At 53.2% G+C, this 19,235-nt stretch overlaps 1 protein-coding gene across 7 annotated transcripts in view; it reads right to left on the bottom strand.

Annotated features, from left to right (window-relative positions):
• chd3 (chromodomain helicase DNA binding protein 3) overlaps positions 1-19,053 on the bottom strand; it is a 33,078-nt gene extending 14,025 nt beyond the window's left edge. For 4 of the 7 annotated variants that reach the window (XM_066722550.1, XM_066722549.1, XM_066722544.1 and 1 more), the window contains exons 1-28: positions 18,581-19,053; positions 14,788-14,915; positions 14,056-14,232; positions 13,424-13,548; positions 12,412-12,650; positions 12,135-12,262; positions 11,748-11,865; positions 11,354-11,553; positions 10,763-11,029; positions 10,460-10,663; positions 9,819-10,033; positions 8,496-8,627; positions 8,113-8,209; positions 7,822-8,013; positions 7,389-7,589; positions 6,954-7,091; positions 6,064-6,185; positions 5,762-5,935; positions 5,297-5,438; positions 4,410-4,541; positions 4,175-4,292; positions 3,932-4,056; positions 3,101-3,332; positions 2,403-2,572; positions 2,096-2,273; positions 1,509-1,595; positions 895-980; positions 223-356 (exon numbers count right to left, since the gene is read on the bottom strand). In XM_066722550.1, coding sequence (XP_066578647.1) covers positions 223-356; positions 895-980; positions 1,509-1,595; positions 2,096-2,273; positions 2,403-2,572; positions 3,101-3,332; positions 3,932-4,056; positions 4,175-4,292; positions 4,410-4,541; positions 5,297-5,438; positions 5,762-5,935; positions 6,064-6,185; positions 6,954-7,091; positions 7,389-7,589; positions 7,822-8,013; positions 8,113-8,209; positions 8,496-8,627; positions 9,819-10,033; positions 10,460-10,663; positions 10,763-11,029; positions 11,354-11,553; positions 11,748-11,865; positions 12,135-12,262; positions 12,412-12,650; positions 13,424-13,548; positions 14,056-14,232; positions 14,788-14,915; positions 18,581-18,761 — 4,442 coding nt within the window. In that variant the 5' untranslated portion in view covers positions 18,762-19,053. The remainder of the gene's footprint in view (positions 1-222; positions 357-894; positions 981-1,508; positions 1,596-2,095; positions 2,274-2,402; positions 2,573-3,100; positions 3,333-3,931; positions 4,057-4,174; positions 4,293-4,409; positions 4,542-5,296; positions 5,439-5,761; positions 5,936-6,063; positions 6,186-6,953; positions 7,092-7,388; positions 7,590-7,821; positions 8,014-8,112; positions 8,210-8,495; positions 8,628-9,818; positions 10,034-10,459; positions 10,664-10,762; positions 11,030-11,353; positions 11,554-11,747; positions 11,866-12,134; positions 12,263-12,411; positions 12,651-13,423; positions 13,549-14,055; positions 14,233-14,787; positions 14,916-18,580) is intronic. The other 3 variants (XM_066722547.1, XM_066722545.1, XM_066722546.1) reach the window with 3 other exon arrangements.
• Between the last annotated feature and the right edge of the window lie 182 nt (positions 19,054-19,235).

Raw genomic sequence — 19,235 nt, forward strand, 5'->3', positions numbered from 1 at the left:
AAAAGAGGGACCGGAAAAAAGGGACCAGAGAGAGCGACCAGAGAGGTTGAGCGAGATGAAGAGGTGAGAGAGAGAGAAAGGGATAGAGAGGGAGAGTGGAGAGATTAACACATGATCAACACCCAGCTGTCCCAGAGTGGGGGTGGAGGTTGTCTACCAGTCTATCAGGTCCATCAGTCTATCAGTCCCTCTGACCAGACTGTGGGTGGATGGCTCACTCACTTGAACTCCTTCTCGCTCTTGCCCCGCAGGTCCCTGACCAGCCACTGGCAGGAGAAGGCGTCCTGGGCGGGCATGCCCCAGCGCATCACCGCGTTCAGGAAGGCCTTGCGCTGGCGGGTGTTGAAGCCAAGCACCTGGGGGAAGGAGGCACCAGTAAACAGACATGCGCAGAGGAAGGGAGAGGAAGAGAGAGGGAGAGAGGTGGAGAGGAGAGAGACAGAAGCCCTCTTAAAACCCTCTGCAGTATGTGAGTCTCTGCTGTTGCCAAGCCCGGTGCCATCAGATTTGCCTTGAGAAATTCACGGTCTGGGGATGAAGGGAGGAGGGGAGGAAGGGGACTGTACTGAGGGGCAGGGTGGCAGGGGGGGACGCCACATTCCCGAGGCCCCCGCTCGCGTACTTAGCTGCCCTCAGAGTTGCCTGTCCGTGCGGATGAGGGAGAGGGGCCGGGATCTCGGGACACCCCCTCCAGGAAAACACACGGCCGTCCCTGGGTCAGGGCGGTTGGGGGGATGGTTGGGGGACAGGGGGTGGGAACTCATCTGAGTAAGGCTGTCATCACCTGGCCATGCAGACTCACTCCGTCCACGTCCTGTGTTGCTATAGAGGCTGCAGGAAACCGTGCTTTTCGGGACACACTGTGCAGAGTGTAAGGGCAGCGGGGGTAATTACCTCGATGTTGCCCCCCACTCTGGCCAGCAGGGGTGGGAGCGGCTTGTCCTTTTCATTGCGGAGCTGCCGGCGCGACTGGCGGCGACCTTTGACCCCAGGCAGATATATAGAGAGAGAGAGAGAGAGATTACATATCAGTTTAAAAACAACCAGCTCAGGTGACTTCAAACCAGTTCTGATAAAATCGGTTAAATTCAAATCCATTCTATGGCTCTCTGTTCATGTGTTATATATGCTTGTATCATTCTGTATCTATTGTGTTTGCTTGTTTTGTTTAGTCCCCCCCTACATCATTATTTTTCCTGTTGCTATTTCAAGACAGAAAACAGGAGACACTTCTTCACACAGAATCGTCACAATCTGGAACAAACTCCCCAGTGATGTGGCTGAAGCGACAATTTGGGAACATTTAAAAATAGACTGGATAGGATGGGGCAAATGGCCTCCTCTCGTTTGTAAACTCTCTTATGTTCTTATACTGATCATTTGTATCTCCTGCTGTAAATTCTTTGACATGCCAAAAAAGCAACTGGAATTTAATTGAGGGTGGGACGGGCAAATCGGCCAATCGGAGAGGCCGCTGCCGGAGCCCTACCCAATAGGAGGCCTCTTACCCTCGGGCCTCTCATCGAAGTCCTCGTCCTCCTCCTCGGAGCCCACGGAGTACTCCGATTGGTTATCTGAAATACCATCATGCCAATCTGAAACAGCACATAGTGCACAGTCAATAGGCCAGGCCCACCGGCGGCACTGCGCTGAGCAGGGCAACAACAGCAGGCAGGGCAGGAGGCTGTGCCCCCGATCCTGCAACATATATACACACACACACACACACACACACACACACACTCTCACACTAACTCACTCACTCTCTCACACTCACACAAACTCTCACACCCACACTCTCATTCACTCACACTCACTCACTCTCTCCCTCAATCCCTCTCACTCTAACTCACAAAAAATCTCTCACACTCACTCTCATTCACTCACTCATATATAACTATTGTCTCAAGTTTTCTCCTCCTCAAACAACAGTACAGGTAAGTCCACTCCACGGTGCAGTACGGGACACTACAGTGCAACACAATGGTACAGGACAGTGTGATAAACCAGAATACCATGTGGTACAGTGCACTACAGCGGTACGGCACACTGCACCACAGCAGAGGACATCACAGGACAACGCGCTGTCCCGTACCTTGGTCCTCCTGGGCGGCGTCGTTGTAGTTGACCTGCTTGCGGATCCTCTTGCCCTTGCCCAGGTTGCGGGCCAGGTCCTCCTGCTGCTGCTCGTAGTGGTGCCGGAGCAGCTTCTCCCAGTAGTCCGGGTCTACGTTCTCCTCCTGCTTGATGATCTCCCTCTCGATCTCCTCGATCTACACACAACACAGACACAGAGGAGGTGGAGGCGGAAGCAACACATTCAGATGAAGTGCAGCCCACTTGACGCCCGGTTGTCCCCCGTCCCCTGCGGCGGCCGGACCTCCGGGACCCGTCCCCCTCACCTTGTCCTCCTCGCGCACCACGTACTGCGCCACCTTGAAGGAGCTCAGGTACTCGTTCATGTTCTGCATGTCCGTGTCATCCGTGTCGTCCTGGCTGCGGTCCAGCAGGCGCTCGATGGCCGCGCTGTCGTAGTGGATGACGCTGCCGTCTTCGTCCTTGTTGTCGCCGGCTGCCAGGAGGGGTAGGGGGGCGGAGAAGGAGGGCGTGAGCCGATTGGAGGATGGAGACAGGCCCCTCCCCCCGGTCCGATTTGGCTCGGTCTCCTTCCGTCAGTCTCTCCATTCCTCCACCACCATCCCTCACCCTTATCCACTTCCCCTCCATCTCCGCTCACTCACTCCCTACCTCTCTCTTTTCCACTCCCTCCCCCTCCATCTCCCCTCCCTGACTCTCTCCCTCTTTTCCACTCCATCCCCCTCCATCTACCCTCTTAAATCACTCTCCCTTTCTCTTATTCACTCCCTCCCCCTCCATCTCTCCTCCCTCACTCCCTCCCATCTCCTCTCCCTCACCTCATCTCTCCCTGCCCCTTCTCTCTCTCTTCTCCATACCCCTCAATCTCCCTCTCCCACACCCTCCCCCTCACCTCTCTCTCTCCCTCTCTCCTTCTTCTTGATCCCGCACCCTTTCCTCCCCTGTCCCCTCCTCTCCTCTCCCTCCACTCCCCCTCTCTCTCCGCCTCCCTCCCCCTCCTCACCCTCGATCTCATCCTTGAACAGCTCCTCGGTGCCGAACTTCAGGATGTCGTCCAGCTCCTGCTTGGACATGGAGCCGGCCTTGGAGCCCAGGCCGGGCCGCACCACCAGGTGGGTGAGCATCATTTTGCGCTTGGCCACCTGGGTGATGCGCTCCTCCACGGAGGCCCGGGTCACAAAGCGGTAGATCATCACCTTGTTGGCCTGGCCGATGCGGTGCGCCCGGCTGAACGCCTGATATGGACGGACAGACAGACAGAGACACGGAGACAGAGACAGAGAAGATAGAGACACCGACACGTCTATGAGTGGATGGAGAGGGAGGGAGGGGCGCAACACAGACAGACAGACAAAGACACACAGACAAACAGAGAGACAGCCACACACACACAAACAAACAAACAAACAAACAAACAAACAAACAAACAAACAGAGGCAGGCAGGCAGACACAAGAGAGAGGCAGTGGCAGACAGACACACACACACACAAGAGAGGCAGAGGCAGACACACACATGAGAGAGAGGCAGAGGCAGACACACACACACACACAAGAGAGAGGCAGAGGCAGACACACACACACACACACAAGAGAGAGGCAGAGGCAGACACACACACACACACACACACAAGAGAGAGGCAGAGGCAGACACACACACAAGAGACAGAGGCAGAGGCAGACACACACACGAGCGAGAGGCAGAGGCAAAGGCAGGCAGACACACACACACACACGAGACAGAGGCAAAGGCAGGCAGACACACACAAGAGGCAGAGGCAGACACACACACACACGGACAGAGACAGATATAGACAGACACACAGACAGGCTGACCTGGATGTCGTTGTGCGGGTTCCAGTCGGAGTCGAAGATGATGACGGTGTCTGCAGTGGCCAGGTTGATGCCCAGCCCCCCCGCTCGAGTGGACAGCAGGAAACAAAACTGGGGCGCCCCCGGGGCTGAGAGAGAGATATAAGGGTTAATACTCAGAGAGAGAGACACACACACACACACACACACAAGACACACAGAGAGAAACAGAAAGACAGACCGAGACAGACGCACACAGAGACGCACCGTTGAAGCGGTCGATGGCCTCCTGCCGCAGGGAGCCCGTGATGCCACCGTCGATACGCTCGTACTTGTAGCCCTCGAAGTCCAGGAAGTCCTCCAGCAGGTCCAGCATCTTGGTCATCTGAGGAGAGAGAGCCAGCAGTGTCCAGTCACTGTCCACCCAGCCTGAGGTCACTGCATTGAGCCCAGTCACTGTCCACCCAGCCTGCGGTTAATTGTGGCCCCTTGATTCCCGTACCTGGGAGAAGATGAGCACACGGTGGCCCTGCTCCTTCAGCTTCTTCAGCATCTTCTGAAGCAGCAGCACCTTCCCTGAGGCCTTGGTCAGCGCTGTGCCCTCATAGGCCCCACTCGCCGTCTTCGGGGACTCCTGACACACAGAGAGGGACAGGGAGGGACACAGACACACAGGGAAAGAGGGACACAGACACACACAGGGAGAGAGGGACACAGACACACACAGGGAGAGAGGGACACAGACAGCGTTAGTTCTCAGCATCAACTTCTCAGGTTGACTTCCAGTCCCACTTCAATTTAACAGTTTCACAACAACATGGCATTTTGTGAAGTCATGTATTTTAGGAGACATTGGTGCCATTTAACATGTTTTATAATGTTATGCCAGGGGGAAAATGGAAAGGTAAATCACAAATCTAGTAAATCAGTAGTGTGGAAACTGGATGTGTTGTGAGGGAGATTGACAGTAACTCAAAAAAGTATTCAGGGAAGCAGGGTTTCTGGCTTCCCCCCATTTGTTGTATTTTTTATTACCAATTCCATGTTATAATAAGTTTGTATCTTAGCATCTCTCTATTGTCATTTTATTTGATGTATTTTATGGTTAACTAATCTTATTCTGTATCCTTCAATACATTCATTTAAAATCAGGGGAGCTCAAGCCCCACCCACTTGCTGAATAAGCATGTTTTCCGGAACATTCCCTCAACCCCCTGGTAACGGAACATGCGAGGGAACACGCATGTTAGAACCAGACCCGGACGTTCCGTTACCGAGACACGCCCATCTCCCGGTGTTCTAGAACCCTCTGCTGTGGAAGACCAGCGGGCTAATGCCGAACTGCTTTGCCCGGAGGCGAGGGGGCTGCCTGGCGGGACGGGGGCTCACCAGTGACGCCACGGGGAAGAGGTAGGGGTGGTTGCAGCACTTCTTCAGGTCCATCATGATGTTGAGCAGAGACACCTGGTTGCCCCCCCCCTTGGAGTTGAGCGCCTCGAAGTTGCGCGTCAGGATGTACTTGTAGTATTTCCTGCAGGGGGCGAGAGAGAGCGGCCAGTGTAACGCAGGGCAGTACAGAGTGGTGTAGACAGAGTAGTGCAGAGTACAGTGTGTAATGTATACTGTAATATTGATCTATATGTGGATGGATCATATTTTGTTGTGTTTTTCATCAAAGACAATTTTCCACCTTGTGTGGAAAATAAAGTATTATTGTATTTTATTGTACTGTAGTGCAGTGTGTAATATAGTGTGCAGCGTGTAGTGCAATGTAGTGTGGTCTGTAGTATAGTGTGTAGGGTGTAGTGCAGTGTGTAGCGTGGTGTGTAGTATAGTGTGTAGTGTGATACTGACTTCTGCATGGGGCTGAGCTCCACCCTGACGATCAGCTCTGTCTTGGACGGCATGTTCTTGAACACGTCGGCCTTCAGTCGGCGCAGCATGTGGGGCCCCAGCAGGTCGTGCAGCTTCTTGATCTGGTCCTCCTTCGAGATGTCCGCAAACTCCTCCAGGAAGCCCTCCAGGTTACTGCGCACAGACACGGCACACGCACAGGAACACGCAGAGGCAAGTTCATACAGAGCAAGACACACAGAGGAGTCAGCATGATACACAAGTTGCTGTGTGTGTGTGTGTGTGTATGTGTGGGGACGTACTTGAAGCGGTCGGGGGTGAGGAAGTTGAGCAGATGGAAGAGCTCCTCCAGGTTGTTCTGCAGGGGGGTGCCGGTCAGCAGCAGCTTGTGGTCGATCTTGTAGTCATTCAGTCTCCTGAAAAACTGACACACACACACACACACACTGTCAATGACTCACTGATTACCGACACACACACACACACACACACACTCAAGCTCATGCCAATCTTGCTCATGGGAGTGCTGACATGTTTCGCGCACTGTACACAATACTTGTATTCCTAATATTTTTGAAAATTCAACCGGCTCCACAAAGTATCCTGCTTGTGCATGAGTTGAACACTAGAGGGCGAGAACAAGAATGAGCACCGCAGCACCAATTTGAGTCAAACGAGTGTCTCGATGCCCAGACCTCCCCGGTGGATGAGAGTACGATCGATTTCACATCTTTCAAGCTTCATAGCATAAATGTAGTTTCTGCAGCAGACCGATTTTCGCCATGTTTTTTAATGTAACTGCGTGACGCAAAATGAACAGACATGCGCTGAAAGAACAAGTTTCCGATGGAGAAAGTAGTCGGATTTTAGCGTTTACATGGCTATTAGGGACTAATACTCATCTATTGAATGTATTATGAAAAGTCTGCACCACCCCTTTCATTCGGATCGAAATTTCATTCGGAAAGGAGCTCGATCTGATTGGTCTGATTCAGGTATTTATAGGAGGGGAATGTATTCCGATTGAGCAACTGTTCAGATTATTAACAGAATATAGCCAATGACACACTGACACACACACAGCCCCACTGTCACTGAATCACTAACACACACACACACACAGCCTCACTGTCACTGACACACACACACACACACACACACACACACACAGCCCCACTGCCCCGCCGCTCACCTTGGACTGGTTGTTCTTGAGGCGGTGGGCCTCATCCACCACCAGGCAGGCCCAGTCGATGGAGCGCAGCGCCGTCTGGTCGATGGTCACCAGCTCATAGGACGTCAGCAGCACGTGGAACTTGATGGGCGCCTCCCTCTGGCCAGGAGGGGAACAGCAAGGGGGAGAAACACAGCAAAATAAATACAGACACAAGTAAATAAACACCTACGAAACACACACAAACAATTGTACCAATCACCATGTAAATAAACACCCACAAAACAGACACACCCACAAATACATACAGATACAATCGTGCCAATCACTGAGTAAAGAAACACCTACAACACACACACACAGACAGACAGACAGACACACACACACACACACACACACACACACACACACACACACACACAGACACACGAGCCTACCCCCCCACCCCAGCCTCACCTTCAGCTTGAAAGCCTTCTTGCCACCCTTGATGGCGCTGTCGTCGAAGGAGAACTCGTTCTCGCGGATGACGGCGCGGCTGTCCTTGTCGCCGGTGTAGGTCACCACGTAGAAGTCCGGCGCCCACATCTCGAACTCGCGCTCCCAGTTGATGATGGTGGACAGCGGGGCACTCACCAGGAACGGGCCCTTGGTGTGACCCTGGTACACGGACACGCGCACACATATGAACGTGCAAAGACGGACACGGATGGATTGATAGAAAAATACATTGTATTGCAGTACTGTACTATACTGTACTTTGCTGTACTGTACTATACTTTACTGTAAGGTGCTTTATATTAAACTGTACTATAATGCACTGTGCTGTGTGGCCCTGTGCTCTTGTTGTATGGCCCCCTGTGCTCTGGCTGTGTGGCCCACCGTGCCGTACCTCCTTGAAGAGCGAGTAGAGGAAGACGATGGTCTGGATGGTCTTGCCCAGGCCCATCTCGTCGGCCAGGATGGTGTCAGTGCCCTGCGCCCAGGAGAAGCGCAGCCAGTTCAGCCCCTCCAGCTGGTACAAGTGCAGCGTGCCACCCGTCACCGTCACGAAGTCCGGCTGCAGCTCGTACTTCACCGTAGGCTGGTGGGGGGGAAGTAGGGTTAATACAGATGCACAGAGAGAGAGAGAGAGAGAGAGAGGGCGGGCAGGCAGTGGTGCATGCTGGGAGCGGACACTCACGTCGGTCACGGGGGAGCTGGGGGGGTAGTCGCACTCGTCCTTCTTCCCGCCCTTCAGCTTCCTTGGCCGCTCGGGGTCGTCCTTCAGCACCTGCTCCCTGAAACACACACACACACACACACAGAGTCAGTACTGTGTGAGACAGAAGCAGACTGTGGGGAAAAGAGAGAGAGGTGGGGGAGGAGCCAGAGATAGGGATGAAAAATGCTGTGTGAGGAGACAGATATATGGAGAGGACAGATATATGGAGGAGAAGACAGTGGGACAGAGGAAGCAGACGGTGGGAGGGGCCAGATAGATGGGCAGGAGCCTATGGGAGGGGGTAATATATAGATGGGGGAGGAGACAGACACTGGGGTGGGGGAGGAGCCTGTGGGAGACACCTGTGGCTCCAGTAGTTGGCCTTGTGGGCGCGGAAGTCTGGGATGTCCAGGTCATCCATCTCCCAGGTGCACTGGTCATAGGTCAGGTCCCTCCACTTCACCAGGTACAGGTAATTCCCCTTCTTATCCACACTGCAGCGCACAACATGACAACATCACACACTGCGGTACACAACATTACACAACATGACACATTGCAAAACACACACACACGACACCCTGCAACACACACACACACACGACACCCTGCAACACACACAGACAGACACGACACCCTGCAACACACACACGACACCCTGCAACACACACACGACACCCTGCAACACACACACACACACACACACACGACACCCTGCAACACACACACACACACGACACCCTGCAACACACACAGACACGACACCCTGCAACACACACACGACACCCTGCAACACACACACACACACACGACACCCTGCAACACACACATACACACGACACCCTGCAACACACACACGACACCCTGCAACACACACGACACCCTGCAACACACACACATACACACGACACCCTGCAACACACACACACACGACACCCTGCAACACACACACACACGACACCCTGCAACACACACACACACACACGACACCCTGCAACACACACACACACACACACGACACCCTGCAACACACACAGACAACACCCTGCAACACACACACATACACACGACACCCTGCAACACACACACACACACACGACACCCTGCAACACACACAGACAACACCCTGCAACACACACACATACACACGACACCCTGCAACACACACACACACACACACGACACCCTGCAACACACACAGACAACACCCTGCAACACACACACATACACACGACACCCTGCAACACACACACATACACACGACACCCTGCAACACACACATACGACACCCTGCAACACACACACGACATCCTGCAACACACACACACACGACACCCTGCAACACACACACGACATCCTGCAACACACACACGACACCCTGCAACACACACACATACACACGACACCCTGCAACACACACACATACACACGACACCCTGCAACACACACACACACACACACGACACCCTGCAACACACACACGACACCCTGCAACACACACACATACACACGACACCCTGCAACACACACACATAACACCCTGCAACACACACAGACACACTAACCCATACATTATCTCTACTACTCTACCATTAACATTGTCCTAACAGTGACCCCTGTCCCCACTTTGCCCTCTTCCGCTAACCTGACCCCTGACCCCTGACCTCTTGTCCCTGGTCCCTGACCTATGGTTGATGATGCGGTGGATCATCATCCACTCAGGCTTGATGCCGTAGCGCAGGTACCCCTCCTCCAGCACGGCCAGCTGGGGGTCCTTGGGGCGGCGGCCGGCAGTCTTGCCCTCGTCCTCCCCCCCTGAGCCGTACTCCAGTCCCGGGGGCTCGTCCATGTCAGTCTTCCGCTGGTAGTTCCGGAACATCACCGAATGGTAGATCTCCAACTGCGGTGGGCGGGAGAGAGAGAGTGAGAGAGGAGAGAACCGTGTGAAAGAGAGAGAGGAGAGAACAGGGGGAGACCAGTGGGACAGAGAGAATGGAGAGAGAGAGGAGAGAACAGGGAAAGAAAATGGAGAGAACAGAGAGAACAGGGAAAGAGAGAACAGAGAGAGAGAGGAGAGAACAGAGAACAGGTAGAGAACAGAGAATGGAGGAAGAGGAGAGAACAGGGGAGAGAGAGAATAGAAATAATGGAGATAGAGAAGATAACAGGGGAGAGAGGAGAGAGAGAGATAACAGGGAGAAAGCAGGGAAAGAGAAGTGAGGAGAGGGAGAGAACAGGACAGAGAGGGGGAAGGAACCGGGAGACAGGGAGTTAAACGAAAGTAACAGAAGAGATGCCAGTCACCCACCCCAGCCCTCAATCCCACCTGCAGCTCAGTCACCCAGGTACAGTGCCAGTACGACTGCCCCGCCAGCTTCACGAAGAACTCGCGCTCGGGGCGGCCCAGGGCGGGCGGCGGGGGCGGGTCCCGGGGGTCGGCGTCCGGTGGCGGGGGCACGGGCACGGGGGGCGGCGGCTCTCCCCAGCGCCAGTGCAGGATCTTCTGGACGCGGCCCTTGATTGGGGGGCACTGCGGGGACAGACACACAGGAATCATCAGCGCCATCGGACAGCAAGGCGAGGGTGCCGGCGTGTGATTGGCCGAGGGAGGCCGCCGCCACTCGCTCACCATGCAGCGCGGGCACAGCCACTCGCCGTTGGGGATCTCGGGCAGGGGCGGGTTCAGGCAGTGGATGTGGTAGGAGGACGGGCAGGAGTCGCAGCAGAGGAGCTCTCCGCCATCTTTGCAAACCCGGCAGAACTCCATGTGGTCGTCGTCCTCCTCCGCCTCCCCACCGGCCCCGCCGCCGCCGCCGCCCACCCCGCACTCCTCCACCTCCTCCTCGAACTCCTCGAACTCGTCCTCCTTCGCCTCCCACTGGATCCCCTCTTTCTCCTGAGAGAGGGAGGGAAGGAGATAGAGATGGAGACAGGGAGAGAGGGAAGCAGAGAGACAGAGGGAGAGGGAAGGAGAGGTAGAGGGAGGGAAAGGGGGAAAGGGAGAGGTAGAAAGAGGGAAGCAGAGAGACCGAGGGAGAGGGAGGAACAGAGAGAGAAGAGCAGTTAGACTCACACACTGTGGGGCAATTACTCACCCTAGAGGGCAGCTACACACACAATTGGGGGCAATTATTCACACACTTTGGAGGGCAGTTCCACTCTCGTTAGGTGGCAGTTCCTCAGACTAGGCGTAGTTGCACTAGGGGGTAGTTGCACTCACACTGGGGGAGCAGGTACTCACGCAGTGGGGGCAGCTCCACTTGCCCTCGGGGGCCCTCTCCAGCTCGGGCTCCAGGCACACCAAGTGGTAGGCCCGGGGGCAGGTGTCGCACAGGATGATCTCGCCGCCCTGCTGGCAGACCTCGCAGTAATCCTGGTGGTCGGTCTCGTAGCCCTCAGCGTCCTCCTCGCCCACCACAACTGAGAGAGAGGGAGAGAGAGAGTGGGATAGCACCAAGTGAACAAAAGAGACAGAAAGTGTGTGATATAGAGGGAGAGACGTGGAGAGAGAGTGCTGGAGAGACTGACAGAGATAGAGAGATATGGAGAGACTGAGACAGAGGGAGAGAGAGAATTGCAGAGAATGAGACGGAGAGAGTGCTTAGAGTGCTTACTCTTCTTCTTCTTCTTGGGCCGGCCACGCTTGGCCTTCTTGGCCCGGCCCGAGGTGTCGGAGCGCACAGACGAGCTGTGGACGCTGGAGGTCTCCGAGTCCGGCTCAGCCTCGTCGCTCTGAAACGGCACAGACACACACTGAGGCGCCAGACTGGATCAGACTGGATCAGACTGACACAGACACACAGACACAGAGGCACTGGACGGGATGACACACACTGGACTGTGCTGTTCTGACACACACACACACACACACACACACACACACTGGACTGTATTGTACTAACACACACATACACACATTGTAATATACTGACACACACTGTAGTGACCCAGTCAGAGAGAGAGAGAGAGAGAGAGTCTGCAAGTCGCATTGAGAGACTCACAGAGCTGCTCTTTTTCCTCTTGCCACCCAGGGTGCCCAACTTGATGCGCAGGGGGGCCATCTTCTTGGCCTTGGCCTTTTTCTTCTCAGGGATGCGGGGGCTCTTACTGCGTTTCTTATAGCCTGGGCCTTGGGGGAGGGGGCAAAAAGAAGTGCCAATAATTGCATTATTAAGAGCAACCTGCATGGCAACGATAAGTACGGCAAGCCCATCAGGACAAAAGCAGTGATTTTGCTATTCATCGGACCATTTCAGTTGCTAAGATGTGCTGCCGTACCTTTTCCCTCCTTGGTCTTGGCCTTGCGCACGGGGGGAGGCGGAGGCGGATGCTCGGGGGACGCCGAGGCCGCAGAGACCTGCTCAGCCACTGCAGCGGCGGCTGCAGCGGCGGCAGCAGCCACGGCGGCGGCAGAGCCCTTGAAGGGGTTGTTGGAGCTGAACTCGCGCCACTTGGCCCCCAGGATGGTCATCATCTTGGACATGGGAATCTTGGGGTTCTTTTTGGCAATCATGGGCCTGTGGACAGCGTGGTGTGTACAGTCAGTCATACACAAGATCATAAAACACATTAAAAAGACTCAAATAAACCCCTAGTACAGTACAGTTCTGGGCTCCACACTTCAAGAAAGATATCGCTGCTCTAGAGGCAGTTCAGAGGAGAGCAACCAGACTTATTCCAGGTCTGAAGGGAATGTCCTACTGAGAGACTGAGGAACTGAACCTTTTCACCCTGGAACAGAGGAGACTACGTGGGGACTTGATCCAAGTCTTCAAAATCATGAAAGGCATCGACCACATCAAACCAGAGGAGCTTTTCCAGATCAGCAGGGACACACGCACCCGGGGACACAAATGGAAATTGGGCTTCAAGGCATTCAAGACAGAAAACAGGAGACACTTCTTCACACAGAGAGGCGTCACAATCTGAACAAACTCCCCAGCGATGTGGCTGAAGAGACAATTTGGGAACATTTAAAAACAGACTGGATAGGATCCTTGGATCACTTAGTTATTAATGGAAACCAAACGAGCACGATGGGTCGAATGGCCTCCTCTCGATCTGACACTTTCTTATGTTCTTAAAAACAACCTTTGCAAATACTTTTCCTTCCTTTTTTAGTTAGAAACTTGGTGCAGTTGATTGGTTAACTGAATCACAGAAAAACAGAGAAGAAACAAGTTCGCCCAAACAAGCATCTTCATTTGCAGTATGAGGAAGTGGGGAGATGGAAACCAAAATGGCGGGCAGGCAGGGCAGACAGACACCCAGGTGGCGAGGGGGAGCGTACCGCATGAACTGGCTGAAGGCCTTGTAGTTGGTGAGGGTCCGGTAATCCTCGTCGGTGAAGACATGCTCCACATCCTCCAGACCCCAGCCTCGCAGGAGCTGGCCTGAGGACTTCTGCTCCACGGGCTGAGAGAGAGGGGAAGAGAGAGTGAGTGAGAGAGGGAGGGAGGATGGGGAGGAGGTGAGAGAGAGCAGGGAAAGAAGGGATAAAGCATTGGAGAAAAGGGAGGGGTGTTGAGTAACAGAGAAATAAAGGGAGAGAAGGGAGGAGGTGAGAGAGAGGCAGAGAAGGGGGTAGAGAAATAGTGTGAAGGGAAGGGAGGGAGAAACAGAGAAGGGAAGAGAAACATTCAGAGGAGCCAATGACAGAGGAGGAAGCGAGACCAAAAACAAAAACTAAACACCATAACCCAATGAGAAATCACATACAAAAAGGGGACAGCCAATCACATGCAAGCTAGGAAAAAGGCATACACTCAACCAGCCAATCACAAAGCAGGTAACACTGCGACATACCCTCGGGCAGCCAATCGCAACAGCCAGGTAACAAAGGGACACAAGCTTCAAGCAAGCCAATCACAAAGCAGGGAAACCGGGTCTTGGCCAATGGGAGAGCAGCGACCCTGCCCTGACCTTTGCGGCCTCCTCATGGTTGCTGTCCTCGTTCTCTTTCTTCTTCCGCTTGGTTTTCTTCTCCTTCTTCTCCTTGTGCTTCTTTCTCTTCTTCTTGCCACTGGCGGTGTACTCGCTGGCCCCGCTGTCCGAGTTCTCCGCATACTCCCTGTCCGACTCCCCCTCTGCCCCACTGTCCTGAGAGAGAGATGGGGGGAAGAGAGGGAGGAGGAGTAAGATTAAGCGAGAGTGAGAGAGGGGGAAGGAAGAGAGAAGGGCGGGAATGGGAGAAGGAGAGAGGGAAAGAGAGGGAGAAGGTGGAAGATTAGGAGAGATTGGGAAAGGGAGAAAGGAGGGAAGGAAGGAGAGGGGGATAGAGAGGGAGAAGGAGGAAAATTAGGAGAGAGAGAGAGGGGAAAGAGATAAGGAGGGAGAGGGGGAAAGAGACAATGAGGAAGGCAAAGAGGAAGAGAAAGGAAGAAGAGAAGGGGAGGATTGAAGGAGACAGAAGGGGATGGAGGGGGAGAGAGAAAGGGAGAAAAAGCAGAGGGAGAGGGAAAGGGAGAAAGAAGGGAAAGGAGAGGGAAGTACAGCGAAGAAGCAGAGAAAGAGAAGTAAGCAGGGACAGGGAAAAGGAGAAGGAGGGAGAGGGAGGAACATCACAGATGTCAATGCACAGTCAATATCAGTCTGGTTCTTGAGGAGCAGGACCGCCAGACCCGGGGCATCCAGGAAAGACTGAGGCGCACTTACGGGCTTCTTGCGTTTCCGGGGCTTGGCTGTCTTGGACTCCTTGGGCTCCTTCTTCTTCTTGGGCCCTCTCTTCTTCTTCTTCACCCCTACTTCCACATCCGACGGCTCCCCCGCTCCCTCGTGCTCCTCTGCAGAGAAGGCAGACAAGAGGTCACTCAGTGTGTGGACTGTAGTACAGGGCCCGGACTGGAGCTGTGAGGACTATTGTACAGGGCCCGGACTGGAGCTGTGTGGACTATAGTACAGGGCCCGGACTGGAGCCGTGTGGACTATAGCACAGGGCCCGGACTGGAGCTGTGTGGACTATAGTACAGGGCCCGGACTGGAGCCGTGTGGACTATAGCACAGGGCCCGGACTGGAGCCGGCGCTGTGTGGACTATAGCACAGGGCCCGGACTGGAGCTGTGTGGACTATAGTACAGGGCCCGGACTGGAGCTGTGTGGACTATTATACAGGGCCCAGACTGGAGCCGGTGCTGTGTGGACTATAGTACAGGGCCCGGACTGGAGCTGTGTGGACTATAGCACAGGGCCCGGACTGGAGCTGTGTGGACTATAGCATAGATTTCCATCTAGATTTAGAGGATTTTAGTTCTTACAGAGGTATTTCTAGAGATAAGTAGGATTCTATTAGGTTTTTCTAGTTTATTAATTTATAATAATTTTACCTTCCAAGCTTTATCTTTACAAATATGGCAGAAAAGCATCTTTCATCACTGACTACTTATCATACAAATCTTACAAGGGCTGTTTGCAGTTTAAACCCCAAGCTTAATGCCATTTAAAAAATTCAGACGTGTACGAAAGTATTGGTACCCTTGCATTTTATTCAGATAATGCACAATTCGCCCTGAAAAGTGTTTAAATTAAAAGATATTTTGTCATCCATACATGCATGTCTTTGGTTTGCTGTGGAACAAACCAAAAAAGCTGTGAAAGAACTGAATTCTTGCTTATTCTATAAAGCCATTCTAAAATGGCCTGGACAATATTATTGATACCCTTTCAAAGTTATATGAAACCATTCTCTTTTAATTAGTATCACAGGTGTCTTCAGTTGCATTATAACTCATTCAGCCAGTACTCACTCTGCTGTTTTGTGTCACTGTGTGTATCACACTGAACATGGAAAAGAGAAGGAGAACCAGAGAGTTGTCTGAGGAGGTTAGAAAGAAGGTAATAGCCAAGCATGGTCTTACGAGACCACCTCTAAAGAGCTTGATGTTCCTGTGAGCACTGTTGCCAATATTATAAAGAAGTTTAAGGCCCATGGGACTGAAGCTAACATCCCTGGACGTGGCCGCAAGAGGAAAATTGACCCAAGAATGAAGAGAAGGATTGTTCGAATGGTGGAGAAAGAACCAAAGAAAACCTCAAAACAGATCCAAGCCAACGTTCAAGCTCAAGGTGCAACAGTTTTGTGAATCTGTGCAGGGCACGATGAAATCAGAAGACTATCAAGGCATTTTGGAGCTAAACGTACAGCCCAGAGTCAGAAAGCTATGTCTCAGTCGCAGATCATGGGTCCTCCAGCAGGATAATGAAACACACCTCAAAAATCACCCAAGAATGGATGAGAAGAAAACATTGGACCATTCGGAAGTGGTCTTCTATGAGTCCTGATCTAAATCCCATTGAACATCTGTGGAAAGAGCTGTAACTCACAGTTGGGAAAATGCCCCCACCAAACCTGAGAGAACTGGAGCGGTTTGCTCCAGAAGAGTGGGCCAAACCACCAGTGGAGAAGTGGAGAAACATCATGCAGAGCTACAGACCGCGCTTGATTGCAGTTATTGTCTCTAAAGGCTTTGCAATTAAATATTAGGTTAAGGGTCCCAATATTTTTGTCCGTGCCATTTTCATTTGTTTTACTATTTCAAGTAATATGTTACGTCATAAATCAAAAGCAAAGTTTCTGAACTATCGAATGTGAAATAAAGAATGGTGGATAGCAAATACTTAGTTCAGAGAAAATTGTGAAGTACGGATACTTTCGGCCACGTTTACACATTATCTGTCTTTAGAACCAGTCACAGTATTGTGCCTATTTGCATATTATTGCAATGTATTGCTCCAGGTTTTTTATGGATCTGGCAACACTGGAGAGAGAGAGAGAGAGAGAGAGAGAGAGAGAGAGAGACCCCCGCAGACTCGCTCATCCGCTTCAAATGCAGCCTTTTATTTATGTATTTATTTATTTATTGAATGCATCAGACAACGTCAGATTCACACTCTCCGTGCTGTGACAGGATGCAGTCATTCACACGCCGCGGTTCACAGACTTCCTGCACGGCTGAGCAGAGCGGGGAGCGGGGGAGATGGACGGATAAACCGGCGGTAGATAAAAGAAAGAGAGAGGAAAAAAGCCCTTTTCGTTTTCAAATTCCCGAGCCAACTTTTCTGGCGCAACCCCCGAGTCTGCCACACTTCTTCAAAACAAACTCCAACCCCCTTCTGTAGTGTCTAGTCTTTTGACCGGCGCCGACCTATAAAGGGGGAGGGGGGAGATGGAGCCCGTCTGACGCGCCGAGTTCAGAGCGCCGCCACCGGGGCGAGGGTCTAATCGAGGACCGGGGCTCGGAAGGCCGTGAGCCAAGTGACGCCCACGGACGGGCCCCGTGTCGTGTGTCGATCCGCCACCTGCGGGATGACCCGACACGGTCCCAGCTGGCCGCGGCCGCCGGGGTTACAGGGGGGACACGGCTTGCGTCGCTGCGAGACAGGAAGTCGTGCGTTTGTTTATTTTGCTTTGGAGAGAGAGAGAGAGAGAGAGAGAGAGAAGTGCGGTGGCGCTGGAGGAGGAGAGGACTCGGCTGAAAGCCGCTTCTGCATCGATGTAAACACATTATTCTCGTTGTGGAAACATGTTTATTTACACGTGCATATGCATGAGCGGAGACCTGCAATAAATGATGCACATGCATAATAAGAATGGCATTAATAATTATAATAATAATGCATGCGTAGCAAGAGCGTTATCAATCTGGGTGAGAAATGCAATCAGAGTCCCTATTTTGTGTCAAAGCAGCGACCCGTTAATACCTGTGATGTTATTTAGTATTTGTTTGAATCAGTGGTTTTAGGTGTGATTGTCAGCTCATGTGAACATGAATCTAGAACATTCCCCGACATACAATAAACCCGCCATCTGAATAATAATGTGTACAGACCCCCCCACTCAATATCCGGCGTGCAGAAGAGCCACTTTGTGAAGTTCAACACATGCAAGTGCGATTTTATTACAGACGGGGGGGTGTAAGTTGTAAACCCCCCCCTCCCACACACACACACACCTTTATTTTTTTGCATGTGTCCGTGTCTGCAATATTAACGAAAGCCCAACCCCAGCACCTGGTGTGTTAAGTGGGGTTAAGGGTCGCGGTGTCATTCAATCACACTGTCCCAACACAAACACTCAGACACGTGTGGACACGGTCACTACTGCTGCTGTGCGGGGGGGGTCCGCACAGGGATCGCACTGTTGTGGTGTGCAGAAGTGGGGGCTCTGGCAGGAGGAAATATAGGGAGGTTGTAGTGGGTGGGGGGTGTAAAATAAATACCCCCCCCCCCCCCCAACAAGAAAAGACAAGACGCAAAGTCCATTCCCTACTTTCGCGTCAAAGTTACACAACTTCTACCGCGCCGACACAGTGTAGCGCCGGCGGGCGGCTCGTCGTTCGCAGCTCGGCTACTAAGTTTCAGTGTCTCCCGCCACCCCCACCCCCATCTGCAACAGTATCTCGTCTCCTCCGCGGGGCGCTCCCGCGTCCAGCCCGTCCGGCCCGTCCCGTACCTGCCGCCGCCGCCGCTGCAGTTTCCCCAGGCGCCGCCGGCGAGCAGATGTCGCTTGCGTCCCCGTCCGCCGCCGCCGCGTCCTCTTCGTCGTCTCCCTCGTCTTCTTCAAAGCCGCCTCCGTCGGAGTACAGCGCCGGGCCGTCGTCCTCCTCTCCGCCGCTGCGACCCGGAGAGGCCATCCTTTTTTTTTTTTTTTTGGCTCCCTCCTGTCCGTCGCCCCCCGCTCGGCCGGGCCCGGTGCAGGCAGCGCTACCCCAGAAAGTCTCGGCGAGAATTAGGAGATGTATTTAATATTCAAATCGGCGTGGGGGAGCGGAAAAAAAACGGGGGGCGTTTTGGAATATTTTACACTCCAGGCAGAGAAACAAAGATGGCCGCCCTTATATTTATTTTTTTTTGCAACCCCCCCAATAAGAAAAAAAAAAATCCCCTTACATAAAAAATGGCTGACTATATTATTTCAAAACGCCCCCCCCTCCTCTCTCTCTCTCTCTCTCTCCCTCCCCGCTCTGCCCTCCCTCCCTCCCTCTCTCTCTCTCTCTCTCTCTCTCTCTCTCTCTCTCCCTCCATCCATCCTGAGCGCTTGCACACATTCGGCGGCGCTCGGGCTCTGTGCGCGGTGCTGCTCCGGCCCCGGTGCCCGGCTCTGCCTT

Source organism: Amia ocellicauda, chromosome 14 (assembly GCF_036373705.1).
Source record: "Amia ocellicauda isolate fAmiCal2 chromosome 14, fAmiCal2.hap1, whole genome shotgun sequence".
Taxonomy (NCBI): Eukaryota; Metazoa; Chordata; class Actinopteri; order Amiiformes; family Amiidae; genus Amia; species Amia ocellicauda.